Source organism: Phyllobates terribilis, unplaced genomic scaffold, assembly GCF_046119375.1.
Source record: "Phyllobates terribilis strain yellow unplaced genomic scaffold, ASM4611937v1 Scaffold_9__5_contigs__length_417890890, whole genome shotgun sequence".
Classification (NCBI taxonomy): Eukaryota; Metazoa; Chordata; class Amphibia; order Anura; family Dendrobatidae; genus Phyllobates; species Phyllobates terribilis.
In genome coordinates, this window is record NW_027362769.1 from 51977812 (window position 1) to 52000378 (window position 22567).

Sequence of the window (22567 nt, forward strand, 5' to 3'; positions counted from 1 at the left end):
TATTGTATAGAGTCATTACAAACAGAGTAATCTTTTTCAAGTGTTTATTTCTGTTAATGTTGATGATTATGGTTTACAGCCAATGAAAACACAAAAGTCATCATCTCAGTAAGTTAGAATAATTAACAAAAAAACACCTGCAAAGGCTTCCTAAGCTTTTAAAAAGGTCCCTTAATCTGTTTCAGTAGGCTCCACAATCATGGAGAAGACTGCTGACTTGACAGATGTCCAGAAGGCATTCATTGACACACTCCACAAGGTCCCAGAGCTCAAATTTTCATTGGAAATCCAGGTCCCAGAGTCTGGAGGAAGAGTGGAGAGGCCACAATCCAAGCTGCTTGTGGTCTGGTGTGAAGGTTCCACAATCAGTGATGGTTTGGGGAGCCATGTCATCTGCTGGTGTAGGTCCACTGTGTTTTATCAAGACCAAAGTCAGTGCAGTCGTCTACCAGGAAATTTTAGAGCACTTCATGGTTCCCTCTGCCGACAAGCTTTTTGGAGATGGAAATTTCATTCTCCAGCAGGACTTGGCACCTGCCCACACTGCCAAAAGTACCAATACCTGGTTTACAAACAACAGTATCACTGTGCTTGATTGGCCAGCAAACTCGCCTGACCTTAACCCCATAGAGAATCTATGGGGTATTGTCAAGAGGAAGATGAGAGACACCAGACTCAACAATGCAGACGAGCTGAAGGCTGCTATCAAAGCAACCTGGGCTTCCATAACACCTCAGCAGTGCCACAGGCTGATCGTCTCCATGCCACGCCGCATTGATGCAGTAATTGATGCAAAAGGAGCCCCGACCAAGTATTGAGTGCATTTACTGAACATACATTTCAGTAGGCCAACATTTCGGATTTTAAAAACATTTTTCAAGCTGTTGTTATAAAGTATTCTAATTTACTGAGATAATGACTTTTGTGTTTTCATTGGCTGTAGCCATAATCATCAACATTAACAGATATAAACACTTGAAATAGATCACTCTGTTTTTAATGACTCTATATAATATATGAGTTTCACTTTTTGTATTGAAGAACTGAAATAAATTAACCTTTTGATGATATTCTAATTTAGTGAGATGCACCTGTAGCACATACTGTGACAATTAAAAGCAAAAATATTAATGTCAGCCTTTTTTGGTTTTGAAATTATGTCGATGTGAATACCCCTTTAATATTTGACTTTTGCAAAATTTTCATTGACATTCTGAATAAATTGGCATGTTGATCATTTTACCATTGCTTTCACATATTCCTGCTTTAATATCACTTATGTGTAGACAAAAGACACCACAAAGGGGAAGGGAAAGAAAAAAGCCAAAAGTGAGAAGGCACAAAAACCAGAGAATGATCAAGCTTCACCAGCCAAGAAAGTCAATAAGAAAACTGGAGCAGAACAAGGAAAAGCCGTTTTTGTTGTCGGTAAGGGATTTGTAAAAACACTGTGATATTCAGTGGACATCATAATATGTGGGTATTATGGCTTTTATTCATCTAAGTGAAAATTACAAAATTACAAATTTTAATTTTTACAAATTTTGTTGTAAGGTGCCCAGGGTGGTAGCTGCTTACTCCACGCCCTGGCACCCCACAAATGAATAGTGTTCCAGTCCATTATTGTTGTGCTGTGTACAATGTAGTGCACTCACTTTCAGGCCGGAGGCCTCCGCTGCATCCATGTCCTTAGGTCTAGGATCAGCCGCACACACATCAGGGGACACCCGGTTCATTATAACAAGTTCAACTTTACTGAACAGTACATCAATCTTTAATACACATGTATATTGCTATTTTCTGTTCCAAACTTTTTATTCATTTTATAAAAAGTACATTTAAACAACGGTATAAAATCAGCAATAATTGTAAACCCTAACAGAGCTTGGATAGACTGATGTCTGGTGTAATTCATGCATCAGAGGAAACAAAAAATTAATTAGATGAAGAGTATTACTTTGTACTATATGACAATGCCAAAACAAAACAGGGCCAAGTTCTTTGAGGGTCTCCGCATGCACAGGGTACAATCAGGTATAACGAGACGTAATGGGGGGAAAAGTGGATAAGGGACAGAAGAGGAGAGAGGGAGAAGAAAAAGGGGAAAAAGGAAGAAGAAAACAAAAAGAGAGGGTTGGGGTTTCATCTCAGCAGCACGCATAAGGAAATGAATAAAGTATATATTAACCCCTTTAAAGCCCAAGGCGTACTAATACATAGCTGCGCCCTGGGCTTTAAGAGCCTGATACGTATTAGTACGTCTTTGCAATAGCACCCGCACACAGGCTGTGCGGGCGTGATCGCCGCCGGGTGTCAGCTGTTTGTCACAGCTGACACCCGGTACTATGTGCCGGGAGCGGTCCCGCACCGCTCCCGGCACATTAACCCCCGCAATGCTGCGATCGAAGTTGATCGCAGCATTGCGGTGGCAAGGGGAGGTGATCGCAATACTCTCCTCCTCTTCCGGCCTCCAGCGCTGTCTGCCGCGGCTTCCCAGATGTTGCCATGACGACCCGATGTCGTCATGACAACATCCGGGTCACCAGACAGCAGGAAGATATTTTGGTCATGCGCAGTGCATGACCAAACTATCTTCTCCCTGTGCAGTTCTGACAGCCTGTATAGCACAGGGATGATGCTCCATTCCTGTGCTATTCAGGCGATCAGAATAAAAAAAGTGAAAGTCCCTTAGTGGGACAAAGTATAAAAGTAAAAAAAGTGTCAGAAAGTGAAAAAAAAAAAATAAAAAAAAGCATCCACCAAAAATCAAAATATAATGTACCCATCAATAAATATTATATGAAAAAAAAAACAATAAAAGTCCACATATTTGGTATCGCCGCGTCCGGAACGACCTGACCTGTAAAATTTTCCCACTAGTTAACCCCTTCAGTGACCACGGTAAAAAAAAAAAAAACGAAGCTAAAAACAATGCTTTATCATCATACTGCCAAACAAAAAATGGAATAATACGCGATCAAAAAGATGAATATAAATAAAAATGGTACCGCTGAAAACGTCATCTCGTCCTGCAAACAACAAGCTGCCATACAGCTCCATCAGCCAAAAAATAAAAAAGTTATAGCTCTCAGAATAAAGCGATGCAAAAAATAATTTTTTCTATAAAATTGCTTTTATTATGTGAAAGCGCCAAAACATAGAAAACAATATAAATGTGGTACCGCTGTAAACGTACTGACACAAAGAATAAAGCTACCTTATCAATTTTACGACACGCGGAACAGAATAAAAAAAATTAAAAAAAAAACAATTCCTGAATTGTTGGTTTTTCTTTATTCTGCCTCCCAAAAATCGGAATAGAATGCGATCAAAAAATGTCACGTGCCTGAAAATGGCACCAATAAAAACATCAGCTCATCTCGCAAAAAACAAGCCATCACATGACTCTGTCGGCCAAAATATGGAAAAATGATAGCTCTCAAAATATGGCGATGCAAAAACTAGATTTTACAAAAAATTGCGTCTTTTAGTGTGTGACAGCTGTCAATCATAAAAACCCGATATGATTCTGGTATCTCTGTAGTCGCACTGACCCGAAGAATAAAGTTGTCTAATCACTTATACCGCACAAGCAACGGCGTAAAAAATAAACTCTCGGGTTAGGGTTGTGCTAGGGTTAGGGTTGAGGTTGGGGTTAGGGTTGTGCTAGGGTTAGGGTTGGGGTTAGGGTTGGGCTAGGGTTAGGGTTTGGCTAGGGTTAGGGTTGGGCTAGGGTTAGGGTTGGGCTAGGGTTGTGCTGGGGTTGGGCTAGGGTTGTGCTAGGGTTAGGGTTGGAGTTAGGGTTGGGGTTAGGGTTGGGCTAAGGTTAGGGTTGTGCTAGGGTTGGGCTAGGGTTAGGGTTGGGGTTGGAGTTAGGGTTGGGCTAGGGTTAGGGTTGGGATTTTTTTCAAAAGTAAAAAAAAAAGATGACGATATGGCAACTAGTGTTGAGCGCAAGTGCTCGCTACTTGAGTTTGCATCAGGTGCTCGGGTATGCATTGAGTATCGCGGGTGCTCGAGTCTCCGCACCATATGCTTCCCGGCCAAAAAAAACTTGCAGGGATTGCCTGCCATGCACGAGCGATCCCCGCATGTTTTTTTTGGGTGTCTAATAACAGTGAAACATGTGGGCGGGGACTCGAGCATGTCACTCGAGCATCCGTGATACATTGTGCATACCTGAGTACCCGATGCAAACTCAAGTAGCGAGCACTTGTGCTCAAGACTAATGACAACTTATTCAATATGATGACCTAATGTTATCAAATTCTGTGTCGTACCTCTGGGTTCAAAATGTTCACTATACCCCTTGATAAAATCCTTGAGGGGTGTAGTTTCCAAAATGAGGTCACTTGTGGGGGGTTTCCACTATTTAGGCACATCAGGGGCTCTCCAAACGCGACATGGCGTCCGCTCTCGATTCCAGACAATTTTGCGTTCAAAAACTCACACAGTGCCCCTTCACTCCTGAACCCTGCCGTGCGCCCAAACACTGTATTTTCCCCACATATGGGGTATTAACGTACTCAGGAGAAATTGCAGAAAAGTTTTTGGGCTCCATTTTCTCCTCTTACCCTTGTGAAAATAAAAAAATTGGGGCTAAAACATAATTTTTGTGGAAAAAGTTTGATTTTTTTATTTTCACGGCTCCATGTTATAAACTTCTGTAAAGGACTTGGGGGTTCAGGGTGCTCACCACACATCTAGATAAGTTCCCTGAGGGGTCTAGTTTCCAAAATGGTGTCACTTGTGGGGGGTTTCCACTGTTTAGGCACATCAGGGGCTCTCCAAACGCAACATTGCATCCGCTAATTATTCAAGCAAATTTTACATTCAAAAAGTCAAATGGCGCTCCTTCCCTTCCGAACCCTGTCGTGCACCCAAGCAGTGGTTTTCCCCAACATATGGGGTGTCTGCTTACTCAGGAGAAATTGCACAACAAACTGCATGGTGCAATTTCTCCTGTTACCCTTATGTAAATGCAAAAGTGGGGGCTGAAAAACATTTTTGTGGGAAAAATGTGAAAATTTTATTTTTACGGCTCAATGTTATAAACTTCTGTGAAGCACCTGGGGGTTCAAGGTGCTCACCACACATGTAGATAAGTTCCCTGAGGGGTCTAGTTTCCAAAATGGTGTAACTTGTGGGGGATTTCCACTGTTTAGGCACATCAGGGGCTCCCCAAATGCAACATGGCGTCCGCTAATTATTCAAGCAAATTTTACATTCAAAAAGTCAAATGGCGCTCCTTCTCTTCCGAGCCCTGCTGTGTGCCCAAACAGTGTTTTTTCCCCACATATGGGATATCTGCGTGCCCAGGGGAAATTGCACAACAAATTTTGGGGTCCATTTTTTCTTGTTACCCCTGCGAAAATAAAAAAAATTGGGTCTAAAGTAACATTTTTGTGAAAAAAGTTAAATGTTCATTTTTTTCTTCCACGTTCCAAAAATTTCTGTGAAGCACCTGGAGGGTGAATAAAGTTCTTGAATGTAGTTTTGAGCACCTTGATGGGTGCAGTTTTTAGAATGGTGTCACTTTTGGGTATTTTCTGTCATAAAGACCCCTCAAAGTGACTTTAAATGTGATGTGGTCCCTAAAAAAATGGTTTTGTAAATTTTGCTGGAAAAATGAGAAATCGCTGGTCAACTTTTAACCCTTATATCTCCCTAATAAAAAAAAATTTGGGTTCCAAAATTGTGCTGATGTAAAGTAGACATGTAGGAAATGTTATTTATTAACTATTTTGTGTGACATATCTCTCTGATTTAAGGGCATAAAAATTCAAATTTTGAAAATTCCAAAATTTTCAAAAAATTTGCGTTTTTTCACAAATAAATGCAAGTGATATTGAAGAAATTTTACCACAATCATGAAGTACAATATGTCACGAAAAAACAATTCAAAATCAGCGGGATCCATTGAAGCGTTCCAGAATAATTACCTCATAAAATGACAGTGGTCAGAATTGGAAAAATTGGCCTGGTCATTAACGTGCAAACCACCTTGGATTGTAAAGGGGTTAAAAGGAAAATATAAATGCATGTCACACATGTCAGGGCAACTTGGAAGATAGTGAACATAAGTAATAACAATAATAATAAGTAAGTATATTTGATCCATGGTGTCCAGGTCTGGACAACTTTTTAGTGTTTATCCAATGAAATGCAGGACACTTTTTCATATATCATAAATCCGTCCATTATGGACTTGAATTCTTGTAGGGGAATAGATCATTTCTTCTATAAATGTGCAATAGTCTATTTGGCAGCCAGATACAAGAAATTAAGGAGTCCAAATTGTGTATGAGTGAAGTCTGACACAATATAATGTAGGGGGGTGACCCTGAGATCAGAGTAATGTGACATTAAAAGCACCACTCTAGTGTTCTTTTTTATTTCAGTTCTTGAGTGGTGCTACTAATGTAAGATTCCTGCACCTAATATTATACTTACCAGTGCCCATCTTCAGACCTTCCCAGTGCCGCTTCGGTCCTCCGCCACCATCTTGTAACCACAACTTCACTTCTGACGGACCAGAAGTTAGAGGTAACGGTCACAAGCTCTCAGTATAAGTCTATTAGAGACAAAACAAGGTTTTCATAGAGTTTCATTGAAAAGTGACCTCCAGCTCGCCCAGCAAACACTGGAGCGATCCGGCAGATCACCATCTACTGGAAACCGACTAGAGGGGCGGATAACAGCAGAAGACAGCGGATGGTATGTATGAGACTAAGGACAGGGACCTTACATTAGTAGCACCTCTCCAGTGCTGCAATAAAAACAAAACATTGGAGTGGTGCATTAAAGAGAGTGAATAATGCTATAGATTATGGACCAAAATCTGGTTAGTGTAGGGCATGTCCACCAGCTATGGATATGGGAGCCAGGTTACATTGTGAGCAATCTGGGTGCATATTGCTATCTTCAGTCTCGTTATCTCACATCTTGCCATGTTTTGCGCTGGATTTCTATTTTACCTTTATGTATTTTACAGGAAAGCCCAAAAGTAAAAAAGCCGAAAGCAAAATATCTTCTCCAAACAAATCATCAGAGAAAGCAAAGTTCGAAGAAACCATTCATAAAACACAGGAATCACCTGAAGAGATCCGAGAAGAGGAGGAAATTGATACAGAAAAAGAAAGTGAAGACTCTTATGTTGTCATTGAATATCAGGACAGATCCCCAACACCAACACAGTCCAGTGATATTCAATCTGAGCCGGACACGGGTGTAACACCCCAGACATCCGACCAGATAGCAGGGCAGACAGCTGACAAGCAGGGTCCTGCAACACTTGAAGTAACAGGTGAAGCCAATGAAGAAGAGCCTGCCTGTAGTGAAACATCAGAGGTACCTTTGCTTTACCAAAAATGAATGAAATACCATGTTATCAGCAGTATGCCTTCACTGCACTTGTATGGCTATGCTGACTACTGAGATTCTTTTATCTTGCTAGGTGTATGAGGTGCAGATTTATGATTCACATGGATTAGTATAAAAAAAAGTAAAATAAAATTGTTTATAACGTAAATGAAGACTGTGTAAATCTGCAGTGTAGTCTGATTATTGCCTCTTAGGATATTGCTCAGTGCGGAGGCATACAGGCTTCAATATGAGTGTGCAATACGATTCTGCTTTGTAGAACATATACCTCTGTGCCCTACAGTATACTCTCCTACAGGCAATACTTCTAGGGTAGACTACAACCTGTAAGATGTAATGCAATGGAGCATGCCACAATTTATTTTACGTAGTTCCTCCAAGTATGTCTTATGTAAAAATTGGATATGTATCAGCTAGAGATGAGCGGATTGCTTCGCACAACCCCTGGGACTGTTGTCATGTCCACTCTCTGGCTATGGCGTTTGATTCTCTAGCCCACCATGACCTCATGGGTGCGGTATATGACGCACAGGTGACGTCCCGTCAGCCCGGCTAATCATAAACCGAATCTGTGATCCCGAAGGGTAAGGAGATGCGCACGGCTCCCGTCCGCAGCCGGAGAGCACTGACCTGGACCGTGGACTGGGGTTGTGCTAAGCGATCTGTTCAACGCTAGTAGCAGCCCATATAATCTGCATAAAGGCTGAGAAAGAGGGTCAGAAATGCTGCACTCCTGCACTCCGCTTTATACACAATGAAATGATAGACTCTGTGATGAGTGCATTCACTTTCTCTTCTTTATTTGATAAAAGTCAACACATTTCAAGTGTCTTGATGAGGAGTTCAGTTCAACCTTGAAATGCGTTGACTTTTTATAAAAAAAAAAAGAAGAGAAAGTAAATGTACTCACCATAGAATCTGTTCATAACACAAATGCATAATCTGCCTTAATGCAAAGTAGCAATGGGCCAATGTAGGATCCTGTAACAAGGTTGCCAATAGCAGCTCCCATTATGCATCACACAGGTGTAGGAGGTGTGTCCTGAACAAAACACAATATAGTGAGAGACGAAACAACAACTAAGGATAAAGGTATGTTCACACAGGGCATTTTGGTGCATTTTTTTCTGCAGCAAAACCTGCTCTCTTGGCAGAAAAGAAGCAGCGTCAAAAACGCAGCTATTGGTGCATTTTTTGCTGTGTTTTTGGTGCATTTTTCATGATCCTAAAGTTCAGCTTTGCTTCCACCACAGAAGCATGAACACAGATCACCATTGCAAAACATATGTGAAACCATATTAACCAGAATTACAAATGTAACAGTAGGGTGAGGTGAATTGTTCAGTAATAGTTTACCTAAGACACTGGCAGTACACTGAGTTTGTAAGACACTATTTACTTTTACTCTTTGGTGGACCATTGAGTTGCTCAGGCATTATTCAATGTCACACCTTCGTCAGCCACAGGTGTTGTTCAATCTCACACCTTGGGCGGCCAATGTTTATTTTGTACACATCATTAATTTAATTACACTGTTCTAATCCTAACTGCCATGTCAGGTGACCAAGACAAGATGGTTTAAATTTGGGATAATTACAAGATTAAATGGGTTTCACATACTGCTGTACATGCTTTTTTTCACTAAAAACGCAGCAAAACCTGATACCTGCATTTTAGCAGCTTTTTTCAACTACCCATTGCTTTCAATCTATGAAAAATGCTGAAATACGCTGAAAGAATTGACATGCTCTATTGTGCAAAAAAAACATGCACAAAATACTGATGACAAAAAAAAACAATCTGGGTGCATGAAATTTCTGAACTCTCATAGACTTATCTAGTACTGTAAAACACGGCTGAAAATTTTCATAAAAAATTCTGAAAAAACGCCTAGTATGAACATAGCCTAAGACTATGTAATCTGGGTATTTCAGATTGATGCAACACAGATCCTGAATAATTTCAAGTAAATGAGCCTTTAGAAAGAAATGTTGGTTATTTTCTTTTAACTGAACTATAAGAGTTTCTATAGTGCCAATTTAGTACACAGTATATATAGTGCCCCTTAGATTAATAATGACCCAACTCTGTCCTCTAGATTGTAAAATTACCGCCTATAAAATAATAATAATGCAGGGGACATTATTATTTTTGTCCTGTGTGCATCCTAGAAAGTAAAACCTACAAGGAATACATTTTATTAAGCTGATAACATACAATTAATAAAAGACAAGTGCATTAAAATAGGGGAACACAAGAGGGCGACAAAACACAGCAGGAGGAATGCAATGGACAGTGGGAAAAATGTATAAAAATATATATAAGTATAATGATAATACGGAAATAATTAATGGGTGGAATGGTGAAGAGGAACAAGAGTAGGTGGCAATCAATAAATATAATAAAGCAATAAAGTAAGAGTAGAATAATTGATGCCAAACAAATCATATGCAGTGAATGAGTAAATAGAACACATGTTCAAGAGACTGAGACCACATAATGAAGACAAGTATAAAACACCACCTTACCCATAGCTTCCTCCTGCTGGAATGGCACCAGCCCCAGCTAGCGTTTCGGCTCAAGCCTTTGTCAAGCCCTGTGGTCTCAGTCTATTGAACATACCTTCTATTTACTCATTCACTACATATGATTTGTTTGGCATCAACTATTCTACTCTCAATTTATTATATTTATTGATTGCCACCTACTCTTGTTCCTCTTCACCATCTCACCCATTAATTATTTCCATTTTATCATTATATATTTTTATATATTTATTACCACTATCCATCGCATTCCTCCTGCTGTGTTTTGTCGCCCTCTTGTGTTCCCCTATGTTAATACACTTGTCTTTTATTAATTTCATGTCATTAGCTTAATAAAATTTATATCTACATATATTCGTTTTGGCTGCACCATTATTTGTAGGTTTTTCTGGTGTTTTCAGCCTATATCACGCTTGGGTTTTGTGCTTCTATTATTATTACGATTTTTATTATTTGTATTGTATTTATTATTTTTTATAATTATTTATGGTTATTATTATTATTATTATTTAGTGGTTGTACTAACCACTTGATAGCTGCCCATTGTGTTTATCCTAGAAAGTAACCTTGCAGTAATTGCACACATGAGCGCTCTAGAAAGTAATTATTTAGTCTTTTTGCACACTAAAAAGTAATAATGCCCCCTGTGTGCATTTTTTAAATACCAATTCACCTTTAAAACTAATATCAAACATTACTGCTCATACATCATAGATTGTTTGACGTCAAATGGGTTTTCTGGGCTTCAGGTAGACTTCTGCTAGAGAATCCTGACAGTATGCATTACTCACACTGTCAGGATCCCCCTCAATTGCCATATCCAGAGGGCAGTCGCATGAGATTTGCATATTGGTCACACATCTATTAGATTCCAATAGAGTGACTTCAAAAATTCAGTTTAAAGGGGTTGTTATCACAAGATAGATGATAACTTGCTAAGCAGTGAGGATCCGACCTTTAATACCCGCACCGCTTGGCAATACGAGGAACTTTTATCCCTGTTTTATTGAAGCGACAGTGCACTCGACCTGCACTTCATTAATTCCTTATTGGACTGCCAAGCGTCGAGCTCAGCTTTTTCCGGCAGCCCAATAGTGAATGAATATAGTGGCAGCCACGCGTCCGAATTGACACGCCATTTTGTAACGGGGATAAAAATACCACAATCTGCCAATCGATGGGATCACAGTAGTGGGACACCCATTGATCAGCAAGTTTTAAGCAGACAACCACTTTAATCTGGGAAAACCCATTTAAGTGACAAACAGAAACAGTTTCAGAAACCCTATGGGATGTTTTTTTTTTCCAAAATGCAGTTTGGTAGGCTTTTCTATAGAAATTGAAAAATGCCAGAAAGAATGCCATCAAAAACATTATGAAAAACTCTTGAAATACATGATGATTTTCTTTTACAAGTTTTTAAAAGCGTGTCTTCCATGAGCCGTATATGCAGTCATGGCCGAAAGTGTTGGCACCCTTGAAATTTTTTCTGAAAAGTATTTCTCCCAGAAAATTATTGCAATTACACATGTATTGTTATACACATGTTTATTTCTTTTGTTTGTATTGGAACAACACAAAAAAAACTGAGAAAAAAAGGCAAATTGAACATAATTTCACTCTAAAATCCAAAAATAGTCCAGACAAAATCGTTGGCACCCTCAACTTAAAGGGAATCTGTCACCACTTTTGAGTTATCAGACCTCTACTATGGCCATACAGGGTATAGGAAAGTAAATCTATACTTACCTGTATGGCCCATAGTAGAGGTTTGATTGCAGAGAAATCACAGGATTGGCGTCCCCCGGACACCAAGCAATCTCCGCCTATGTGCTTATTATTCCCCCAAATCCTCGCCTATATGCTTAATTATCATATTCCCCCCCTCCCCTGCATGCCACACGGCCCTGTGACGTGCACTGTGCTCCCTTTTGTGCCGGGCACTGATAGTAACTCCCTTGCACCTGCGCAATAGAAACCTGCGGTGCAGTGCACAGGCAGACAGGGCCGGCATGAAGCAAAGCGTGCCCTATGTGAGCGGCGCTTTGCGCATGCCCGGGAGGTCAGGGAGTACAGTGCACGTCACAAGCCCTGTGACGTGCAGGGGAGGGGGGGAATATGATAACTAAGCATATAGGCGGGGGGATTTAGGGGGAATAATAAGCACATAGGCGGGGATTTCTTGGCGTTCCCCGGACGCCAAGCCTGTTGAAAATGGAGTTTATAAAAACAGATTTCTCTTCAATCAGACCTCTGCTGTGGCCATACAGGTATGTATAGATTTACTTTTCTATCACCTGTATGGTGACAGATTCCCTTTAATTTTTGGTTGCACACCCTTTGGAATAAATAACTGCAATCAATCGCTTCCTATATCCAGCAACAAGCTTCTTACACCTCTCAGCTGGAATTTTGGACCACTCTTCTTTGCAAACTGCTGCAGGTCTCTCATATTTGAAATCGCATTCTCCCAACAGCAATATTAAGATCTCTCCACGGGTGTTCAATGGCATATAGATCTGGATTCATTGCTGGCCTCTTCAGAACTCTCTAGCGCTTTGTTTCCATCCATTTCTATGTGCTTCTTGAAGTATGTTTGGGGTCATTATCCTGCTAGAAGACCCATGATGTAGGACGCAAAACCAGCTCTCTGACACTGGGCACTACATTGCGACCCAAAATCCTTTGGTAATCTTCAGATTTCATGATCCTTTGCACACAGCTAAGGCACCCAATGCCAGAGGCAGCAAAACAACCCCAAAACATCTTTGAACTTCCACCATATTTGACTGTAGGTACTGTGTTCTTTTCTTTGTAGGCCTCATTCAGTATTCGGTAAACAATAGAATGATGTGCTTTGCTTAAAAGCTCTATCTTGGTCTCATCTGTCCACAAGACTCTTTCCCAGAAGGATTTTGGCTTACTCACGTACATTTTGGCAAACTGCAGTCTAGCTTTTTTACCTCTCTATATCAGCAGGGGAGTCCTCCTGGGACTCCGGCCATAGCATTTAATTTCATACAAATGTCGACAGATAGTTTGCGCTGACGCTGATGCACCCTGAGCCTGCAGGACACCTTGAATTTCTTTGGAACTTGATTGGGGCTGCTTATCCACCATCCAGACTATCCTACGTTGCAACCTTTCATCAATTTTTCTCTGCCATCCACGTCCAGGGAGATTAGCTACAGTACCATGGGTTGTAAACTTCTTGATTATGTTGCGCACCGTGGACAAAGGAACATCAAGATCTCTAGATATGGACTTGTAACCTTGAGATTGTTGATATTTTTCAACAATTTTGATTCTCAAGTCCTCAGACAGTTCTCTTCTCCTCTTCTGTTCTCCATGCTTAGTATGGCACACACAAACACACAATACAAAGCTTGAGTCATATCGCCCACACCTGTTACTTGCCACAGGTGAGTTTGAACAAGCATCACATGCTTGAAACAAACTTGTTTATCAGCATTTTTGGAAAGGTGCCAACAATTTTGTCTGGCCCATTTTTGGGGTTTAGTGTGAAATGATGTCCAATTTGCCTTTTTTTCTCTGTTTTTTTGTGTTGCTACAATCCACACAAAGGAAAGAAACATGTGTCTAACACAACATGGGTAATAGTTTTCTGGGAGAAATACTTCATTTTCTGAAACAATTTCAAGGGTGGCAACACTTTCGACCATGACTGTATGACTGGTAAATTGAATGTTGGGATCTTTAAAATTTCTTAAAATAAAATCTGAATACATACATTCCTGATCGTTAGGTAACCAGCAGTTCTGTCCGTCAGAGGAGGTCTTCAAGAGCTCGTGAAATCTCAGAGAAAGCAGATAGGAGAAGACTGGAGGTAGAAAGAAAAAGGAGAGAGCGAGAGGAGCAGCTCCGTCTAGAGAAAGAGCAGCAGGAGAGAATGGACAAGATGAAGGAAGAGCTTGAAGAAGAGCAGACGAGGAGGGTAGAGGAGATGCGGTCAGTATAATACTGTAAGGCATTGGTGTGGAACCATGAACCTTCCTCACCTACAGAACCTGTGACTTCACATATTTCTATGGTAAAGCAACGGTTCTTATCTTTACAATTGGCGAGCACATTATTGTACAGTGGTGGATTGTAGAACATTGTACACTACATAGAATATGTATCCTAAATATTCAGAGGATCTGTTAGCTCTTCTGGTGTCCATCTTAGTAAATACTTCTATAACATAACATTGGGTATCTTTTTTTATTAAGCTGAAATCAGATTATTGTATTTTCAGATTTCTAAATCTTGATACCTGTACTCTTAAAGTTATAATTTTATTTAAAACCCTTTTATTCTGCATGGTCCATACAAGAAAAGAGTCCTAATCTCAGTATTACTGTCTCCATGTTATTTACAACCATAGCTGGATTGGGTGGAACAGGGGTTATTTCCTTAGTATACAAAGTCAGAAAACCTTACATCATATTCCCTCAATATTAAAGAGGAATGGGAAGTTACTATAGGCCCGATATCAGATGGACTGTAAGACTTGATTCCTTCCTGTTTCCCACAGTTCTCTCCCAGTGAATTTCCCATCTATACCTACTCTGTAAAACACTATCATTTTGTTCTAAAGTGGGGTGTGTGTACCGAGGTACATTATTGACCCACATATCTTCTTCGCATGTTCCTATGGGCTCCTTCTGGAACACTATATTTACATCCCTCTGTGTTTCATGTTAGAATATATCCAAACCCATTAATATGTGGATTACAGTGCATTGATGACTTGCCTATAGATGAATATGTAAAATTGGTTGCTAGCACATCTATCTATATAATTGTCTTATCCCATCTGTCTGTCTGTCTTTCTGTCTGTCTGTCTGTCCTGGAAATCCCGGGTCGCTGATTGGTCCGGCCGCGGCCAATCAGCGACGCGGCATTTCAGAAAAACATGGCGGCCATTAGCGGCTCATGTGTGGCACGGAGGTCAGCGGCGATGCAGCCGGGAGATGCAGCCGGCTGCTCGCAGCATAAGTCCCCCGACCACAGGCGCCGCTGACCTACATGCGGCTATCGTCGGAAGATCAGCGGCTACGGCCGCTTATCTCCCGAGGACAAGTGTGACGCCCCTCCCCTCCTCTCCCCTACTTTCCCCTCCTCTCCCCTCCCCTCTCCTCCCGTCCCTCCCCCCGCTCGATCAGGACCCCGGCACCCGGCGTCATACTTACCCCTCCCCGTGCCTGCGCAGCAGCTCCTGTGTCTTCCGCTGCAGCTCTGTGGCGTCTCAGGTTAGAGGGCGCAGTGACGTCTTTACACCGCGCTCTCTCCTGAGTGGTCACAGCGCACAGCGGAAATATGCCGGCTACGCTGGAGTCCAGAGAAGCAGTGAGGTGAGTATTGGATTTTTTTTTTTTTGTATGGGGCCATAGGGGACCTGCATGGGGCACTATGGGGGGATGTGACATCCTGCATGGGGTATTATATAGGGGGGATGTGACTTCCTGCATGGGGCACTATGGGGGGATGTGACATCCTGCATGGGGTATTATATAGGGGGGATGTGACAGCCTGCATGGGGTATTATATGCATGGGGTATTATATAGGGGGGATGTGACAGCCTGCATGGGGCACTATGGGGGGATGTAACATCCTGCATGGGGTATTATATAGGGGGTATGTGACATCCTGCATGGGGCACTATAGGGGGATGTGACATCCTGCATGGGATATTATATAGGAGGGATGTGACTTCCTGCATGGGGCATTATATAGTGGGGATGTGACATCCTGCATGGGGTATTATATACGGGGGATGTGACATCCTGCATGGGGTATTATATAGGGGGGATGTGACAGCCTGCATGGGGCACTATGGAGAGATGTGACATCCTGCATGGGGTATTATATAGGGGGGATGTGACATCCTGCATGGGGCACTATAGTGGATGTGACTTCCTGCATGGGGCATTATATAGGGGGGGATGTGACATCCTGCATGGGGTATTATATATGGGGGATGTAACATCCTGCATGGGGTATTATATGCATGGGGTATTATATACGGGGGATGTGACATCCTGCATGGGGTATTATATGCATGGGGTATTATATAGGGGGGATGTGACTTCCTGCATGGGGCATTATAAAGGAGGGTCGGGAGACATATGCTAGAATACCCGATGCGTTAGAATCGGGCCACCATCTAGTATCCTATATCAGGCTAGAAAACTAATAGCCAGTGCCTCCAAAAAATGAAAGCCAGTTTATTTTAAAAATGTGTTAATATATGTTAATAATACTTTAAAATTTTTGTCAATATTAATTAATATGAGAAAATGGTGGGCAAAAGTTGATTTCTGAGCCCTTGCACTGAAAAACACAGAATGCATAGCCCCCATATATTCATCCTTATATATATTGAGTAAAAATAGTATATCCAATCATTAATATATGGCATACCACTAACAGCTGCGGACCACACAATCGCTTTGAGACCCATGAGTTGGGAGGGTCCCAATACGCTATAGCACTTGCCCCGCCCAGCGTCTTTATTTCAACGGTAACTGCATTTGCAGGGTGCATTTATAAGTGAATACGATGGTGAGACAGGGAGCTGTTGGTTCATTGCTCCACCATTCAGCCTGTGAGTCTCAGTACATCACTAAATCGCGCCTGCTGCGCAGAGCCTCAATCCGTACACAACTTAAAGCAGAGCAGAACTTGAGTAGATGAGTAGTTGCTTTTTTTTTTTTTTTATATTGTCAGTCAATATCTCTGGGGCCTCATAATGTGTGAGAGGGAAACTGTACTGCCATCATACTGTGGGGGAATTGTGGGGTATCATACTGTGTGTGGGGACCATGAGGCCATCATACTGTGTGTGGGGACCATGAGGCCATCATACTGTGTGTGGAGACCATGAGGCCATCATATTGTGTGTGGGGAACACGAGGCTATCATACTGTGTGTCGGGACCATGAGGCCATCATACTGTGTTTGGAGACCATGAGGCAATCATCCTGTGGGGCATTTTCCTGTCGGTAGGTTTCTGTGGGGACATCATAGTGTATGGGTGGTGTGAAGACACAGGGTCTTCCTTGGGCAGAACACTACTCAGACAACACGGTGTGACGGTAAACAGTGTGGCAATAATTTATTGAACCACCAGCAATCATTAACATATAGAACAGTCCCAGCAAATACACAAGATGGTGCAAGCTACAGAATCTCACCCTTCCTCTGGCCCGCCGGGATTAGAGTCGTGAGATATGTGGCCAGGTGACCTGATTGTCCCAACCTGGATTCTTCACATCGTCTCTGAGAGTTCAGCAATGGTCAATGGGGCAGTTCTGTATTTTTTCAGCCAGGGCTGTGGGTCCCTTAGGCTCTCATCCTGTAGTGTCTCTTTGAACAGATGCAGAGACCCCCTTTATATAGTTGACATTTGTCCTTTCAAGCCATCTTTCACAGGTCAAGATTCAGGGATTCATGAAATTAATTGACAATGCTCACCCCCCCCAATGTTGGCTAGCAAACACCCTACAATGGTATTTAATATACCTTAGCAAACATTCATTGTTCAGAGTCCCTGTATGGCAGACAATAAGTTGTAAGAGCTGATATAAGATGTAGATAACAGCCATTCATCAATCACCAATATCACCTCAAGTGATCAACATTCAGGTTTATAGAAAAATAGTCTGTGTTGAGCAACCAAAGAAGAACACAGGTTAAAAAGTCAACATAAAAATAAAGGTATATTGCTCCTGGCCTACAGAAAGTATGTCTGGCATAATTAAGAAGAAAAGCTGTGTCGTCACAGGTGGTTGTGAGGGAATTATACTGTGAGGGGGGGTCACTGTGGGGGCATCATATTTTGTTGGGGCATCACTATGGAAGTATCATACTCAAGTCATAAATATACACTCATAGTGCCCCATAGAAGTTCAAAATATAATACACAACTAAAACGGTTTTTCTAAACATAAGTTACAGAATGCCTCGATGTGCCTTTCACCACACCTGACAAAGCCATAGAGACACAGCGAAACTTGCATCCAGACATTTTTGTGTCTTCCCTGCTCTGATACTAGTATGTTCAAAGTTGTACTCTATTTATTCTGTGCTACTTTATATTTATTTGTTATTTTTGCCCATATTTTGCCATCTCAGCAACATACCGTATTTTTCGGACCATAAGACGCACTTTTTTCCCCCCAAATTATGGGGGGAAATGGGGGTACGTCTTATGGTCCGAATGTACCGTTTTGTGATGTGGGGGCTGCTGGGGCTGTGGCAGCGGAGGGGGCTGTGGCAGCTGGGGCGGCGATGGAACGGTGTTACCCAGTAACGAGCAGCGGCAGCAGCATGTTTGTGGGCACGGCCATGAATTCACTATGTCCACACTAGACATCAGGTGGTGGGCGGTCTCCCGTCCAGATCGTGCGCTGCAGTGACATTACTAAGAGGTAGGGCCGGGGCAACACAGAACAGCACAGCGCGCAGTCATCACCGGCCCTGCCTCTTTGTAACGTCACTGCAGCGCGCAATCTGGATGAGAGACCGCCCACCTCCTGATGTCTAGCGCGGCCATAGTGAATTCATGGCTGCGCCCACAAACATGCTGCTGCCGCTGCTCGTTACTGGGTAACACCACTCCATCGCCGCCACAGCCCCCTCCGCTGCCACAGCCACAGCGCCCTCCTCCCACAGCCCCCTCCTGCCACAGCCACAGCACCCTCCACTGCCACAGCCACAGCCCCCTCCGTTGCCACAGCCCCCCTTCTGCTCATACAGCCACAACCCCCTCCGCTGCCACAGCTGCCACAGCCACAGCCCCCTCCGCTGCCACAGCCCCCTCCTGCCACAGCCACAGCACCCTCCGCTGCCACAGCCCCCTCTTCCCACAGCCCCCTCCTGCCACAGCCACAGCACCCTCCGCTGCCACAGCCCCCTCCTCCCACAGCCCCCTCCTGCCACAGCCACAGCACCCTCCACTGCCACAGCCACAGCCCCCTCCGTTGCCACAGCCACAGCCCCCCTTCTGCTCATACAGCCACAACCCCCTCCGCTGCCACAGCTGCCACAGCCACAGCCCCCTCCGCTGCCACAGCCCCCTCCTGCCACAGCCACAGCGCCCTCCGCTGCCACAGCCACAGCCCCCTCCATTGCCACAGCCCCCCTTTGCTCATACAGCCACATCCCCCTCCGTTGCCACAGCCACAGCCCCCCCTCTGCTCATACAACCACAGCCCCTTCCGCTGCCATAGCCCCCTGCTGCCACAGCCACAGCCCCCTCCGCTGCCACTGTCCCAGCCCCCTCCCGCTGCCACAACCCCAGCCGCCTCCGCTGCCACAGCCCCAGCCGCCTCCGCTGCCACAGCCCCAGCCGCCTCCGCTGCCCCAGCCCCAACCCCCTCCGCTGCCCCAGCCCCCTCCGCTGCCACAGCCCCAGCCGCCTCCGCTGCCCCAGCCCCCTCAGCTGCCCCAGCCGCCTCCGCTGCCACAGCCCCAGCCGCCTCCGCTTCCACAGCCTCAGCCCCCTCCGCTGCCCCAGCCGCCTCCGCTGCCACAGCCCCAGCCGCCTCCGCTGCCCCAGCCCCAACCCCCTCCGCTGCCACAGCCCCAGCCGCCTCCGCTGCCCCAGCCCCCTCAGCTGCCCCAGCCGCCTCCGCTGCCACAGCCCCAGCCGCCTCCGCTTCCACAGCCCCAGCCCCCTCCGCTGCCCCAGCCGCCTCCGCTGCCACAGCCCCAGTCGCTTCCGCTGCCACAGCCCCAGCCCACTCCTGCCACAGCCCCCTCCAGCCACAGCCCCCTCCGCTGCCACAGTCCCAGCCACCTCCGCTGCCACAGCCCCAGCCGCCTCCGCTGTCCCAGCCCCCTCCGCTGCCCCAGCCGCCTCCGCTGCCACAGCTGCCTCCACTGCCACAGCCCCAGTCATCTCCGCTGCCCCAGCCCCAGCCGCCTCCGCTGCCACAGGCTCAGCCGCCTCTGCTGCCACAGGCCCAGCCGCCTCTGCTGCCACAGGCCCAGCCGCCTCTGCTGCCACAGCCCCAGCCGCCTCCGCTGCCACAGCTCCCTCCACCTCTGCTGCCACAGCGCCAGCCCCAGCCTCCTCCGCTGCCACAGCCCCAGCCCCCTCTGCAGCCCCAGCCGCCTCCACTGCCACAGCCCCAGCCACCTCCGCTGCCCCAGCTCCCTCCGCTGCCACAGCCCCAGCCGCCTCCGCTGCCCCAGCCCCCTCTGCTGCCCCAGCCCCAGCCCCCTCCGCTGCCCCAGCTGCCTCCACTGACACAGCCGCATCCGCTTCCACAGCCCCAGCCGCCTCCGCTGCCACAGCCCGAGTCGCTTCTGCTGCCACAGCCCCAGCCCCCTCCTGCCACAGCCCCCTCCACTGCCACATCCCAGCCACCTCCGCTGCCACAGCCCCAGCCGTCTCCGCTGCCCCAGCCCCAGCCGCCTCCACTGCCACAGCCCCAGCCGCCTCCACTGCCACAGTCGCCTCCACTGCCACAGCCCCAGCCACCTCCGCTGCCCGAGCCCCAACCCCCTCCGCTGCCCTGGCTCCCTCCGCCTCCACTGCCACAGCACCAGCCCCAGCCATCTCCGCTGCCCCAGCCACCTCCGCTGCCCCAGCCCCCTCCGCTGCCCCAGCCCCCTCCGCTGCCACAGCCCCAGCCACCTCCGCTGCCCCAGCCGCCTCCACTGCCACAGCCCCAGCCGCCTCCGCTGCCACAGCCCCAGCCGCCTCCGCTGCCACAGCCCCAGTCGCTTCTGCTGCCACAGCCCCAGCCCCCTCCTGCCACAGCCCCCTCCAGCCACAGCTCCCTCCGCTGCCACAGTCCCAGCCACCTCCGCTGCCACAGCCCCAGCCGTCTCCGCTGCCCCAGCCCCAGCCGCCTCCACTGCCACAGCCGCCTCCACTGCCACAGCCCCAGCCACCTCCACTGCCCCAGCCCCAACCCCCTCCGCTGCCCTGGCTCCCTACGCCTCCACTGCCACAGCGCCAGCCCCAGCCGTCTCCGCTGCCCCAGCCGCCTCCACTGCCACAGCCCTAGCCCCCTCCGCAGCCCCAGCCGCCTCCACTGCCACTGCCCCAGCCACCTCCGCTGCCACAGCTCCCTCCGCAGCCCCAGCCGCCTCCGCTGCCGCAGCCCCCAGCCGGTGTGACCACGCTCCCTGCCTATTGTGGGTCCAGAATGAAAGGCAAGCATTATAACGTAGAAGTAAAATATAAAGTAAAGTGAAAAAGCACATGTCACTAAACATTGTACCACTCCTGTGGTGAACTATAACTCCCAGCATGCTATAAGAGCTGAAGGACTTGCTGGGAGTTATAGTTCTCCTCGGAGCAACCACATGACAAATATGTGGTGAACTATAACTCCCAGCATGGCATAAGAGCAGCAGGATATGCTGGGAGTTATAGTGCCCCTCAAAGGCAACCACAATACCTGTGGGATCTTAAAGAGGACATACCATATGTGACTGAAGTCATACAGCCAGTACATGATACAAGCCGCCAGTGGATCGGGCAGCATACTGGCTGTGTGACTTCAGCCTCGTTTGTTTTTTGGCATTTCTTCCTGCGTGTGTGTACAGTTAGAGACCAGTCAGTCATTGACAGCAGTACAGTATGTTTTCCTCTGCCGCAGCATTTCAGACGGAAGACTGAAACATACCATATCAGCCTTACGTCGTACATCCAGTGTTTGATACATTCTGCCTGATCCACGGGCAGCATGCATCAGCTGTCGCAATCCATGGGCAGAATGCTTCAAAAGTTTTTTTTTCACTATTTTCCACCTCTAAAACCTAGGTGCGTCTTATGGTCCGGTGCGTCTTATAGTAATACGGTAGTATATCGACCTAGGATTGGGAGAAAAAGAACTTTATTATTTTAATCTAGCTAAGAATATGTACAGCGAGACGGTAGTAGTTGTGTAATATTGTTTAAAATCTATGGGGTACTATGAGTGTATATTTATCACCTCATGTAGCATCTTGTTGTTAACTTAATATGCAGGACTGAGCATAATTTTTAGACATGTATGGAAAAAATGTAAGAATGTTTTAAAAACTAGAAGTGTTATTCTTGATATCAATAAAAATGTATGTGATTCATAAAAATCTCAACTTTTTTTTATTCAATTTCAATGAGACTGTTTTTACATTACTTTTTTCCCTTTGCTGAAAAAACAACAACACTTCAATGGTATTATATTTTTTCTGTTTCAATAATTTTTATTAAGGGGTTTTTAACATTCTGGGGAAGGAGAAACAATCATTCAAATCCTCAAATAAACAACAATATATGGAATTTACATATATAATAAGGTTACAAACAATGAGACTTATTATTTTAAACAAAAACATAATAACTTACTTCAAAGTTAAGCCAAGCTATAATTATGAAAGAGAAAAAAGGAAGATAATATTAGGATGAGGACAATAAAGGACACGGAGAAGATAGGAAGGATATGGGAAGGGAGAAAGCAAAACTTGGAGTAAAGGGAGGGGGAGAGGGATATAGGGAAGGGCAAATAGGAGAGGCAAGATAGCGGTAAGAAGGGCAAGGGAAATTAAAGGGGGAAACGGAAGAAGTTAGTCTTCTGAGATTATATTTCACACATAAAGCATCATAGTATAAAACTTACTATTAATAACAAGG

The 22567-nt window shown here is 45.2% G+C and overlaps 1 protein-coding gene across 6 annotated transcripts in view; it reads left to right on the forward strand.

Moving 5' to 3' along the window:
• KIAA2012 (KIAA2012 ortholog) overlaps positions 1-22567 on the forward strand; it is a 276644-nt gene that overhangs the window by 242795 nt on the left and 11282 nt on the right. For all 6 annotated transcript variants that reach the window (XM_073646453.1, XM_073646458.1, XM_073646452.1 and 3 more), the window contains 3 exons: positions 1287-1428; positions 6995-7350; positions 13696-13898. In XM_073646453.1, coding sequence (XP_073502554.1) covers positions 1287-1428; positions 6995-7350; positions 13696-13898 — 701 coding nt within the window. The remainder of the gene's footprint in view (positions 1-1286; positions 1429-6994; positions 7351-13695; positions 13899-22567) is intronic.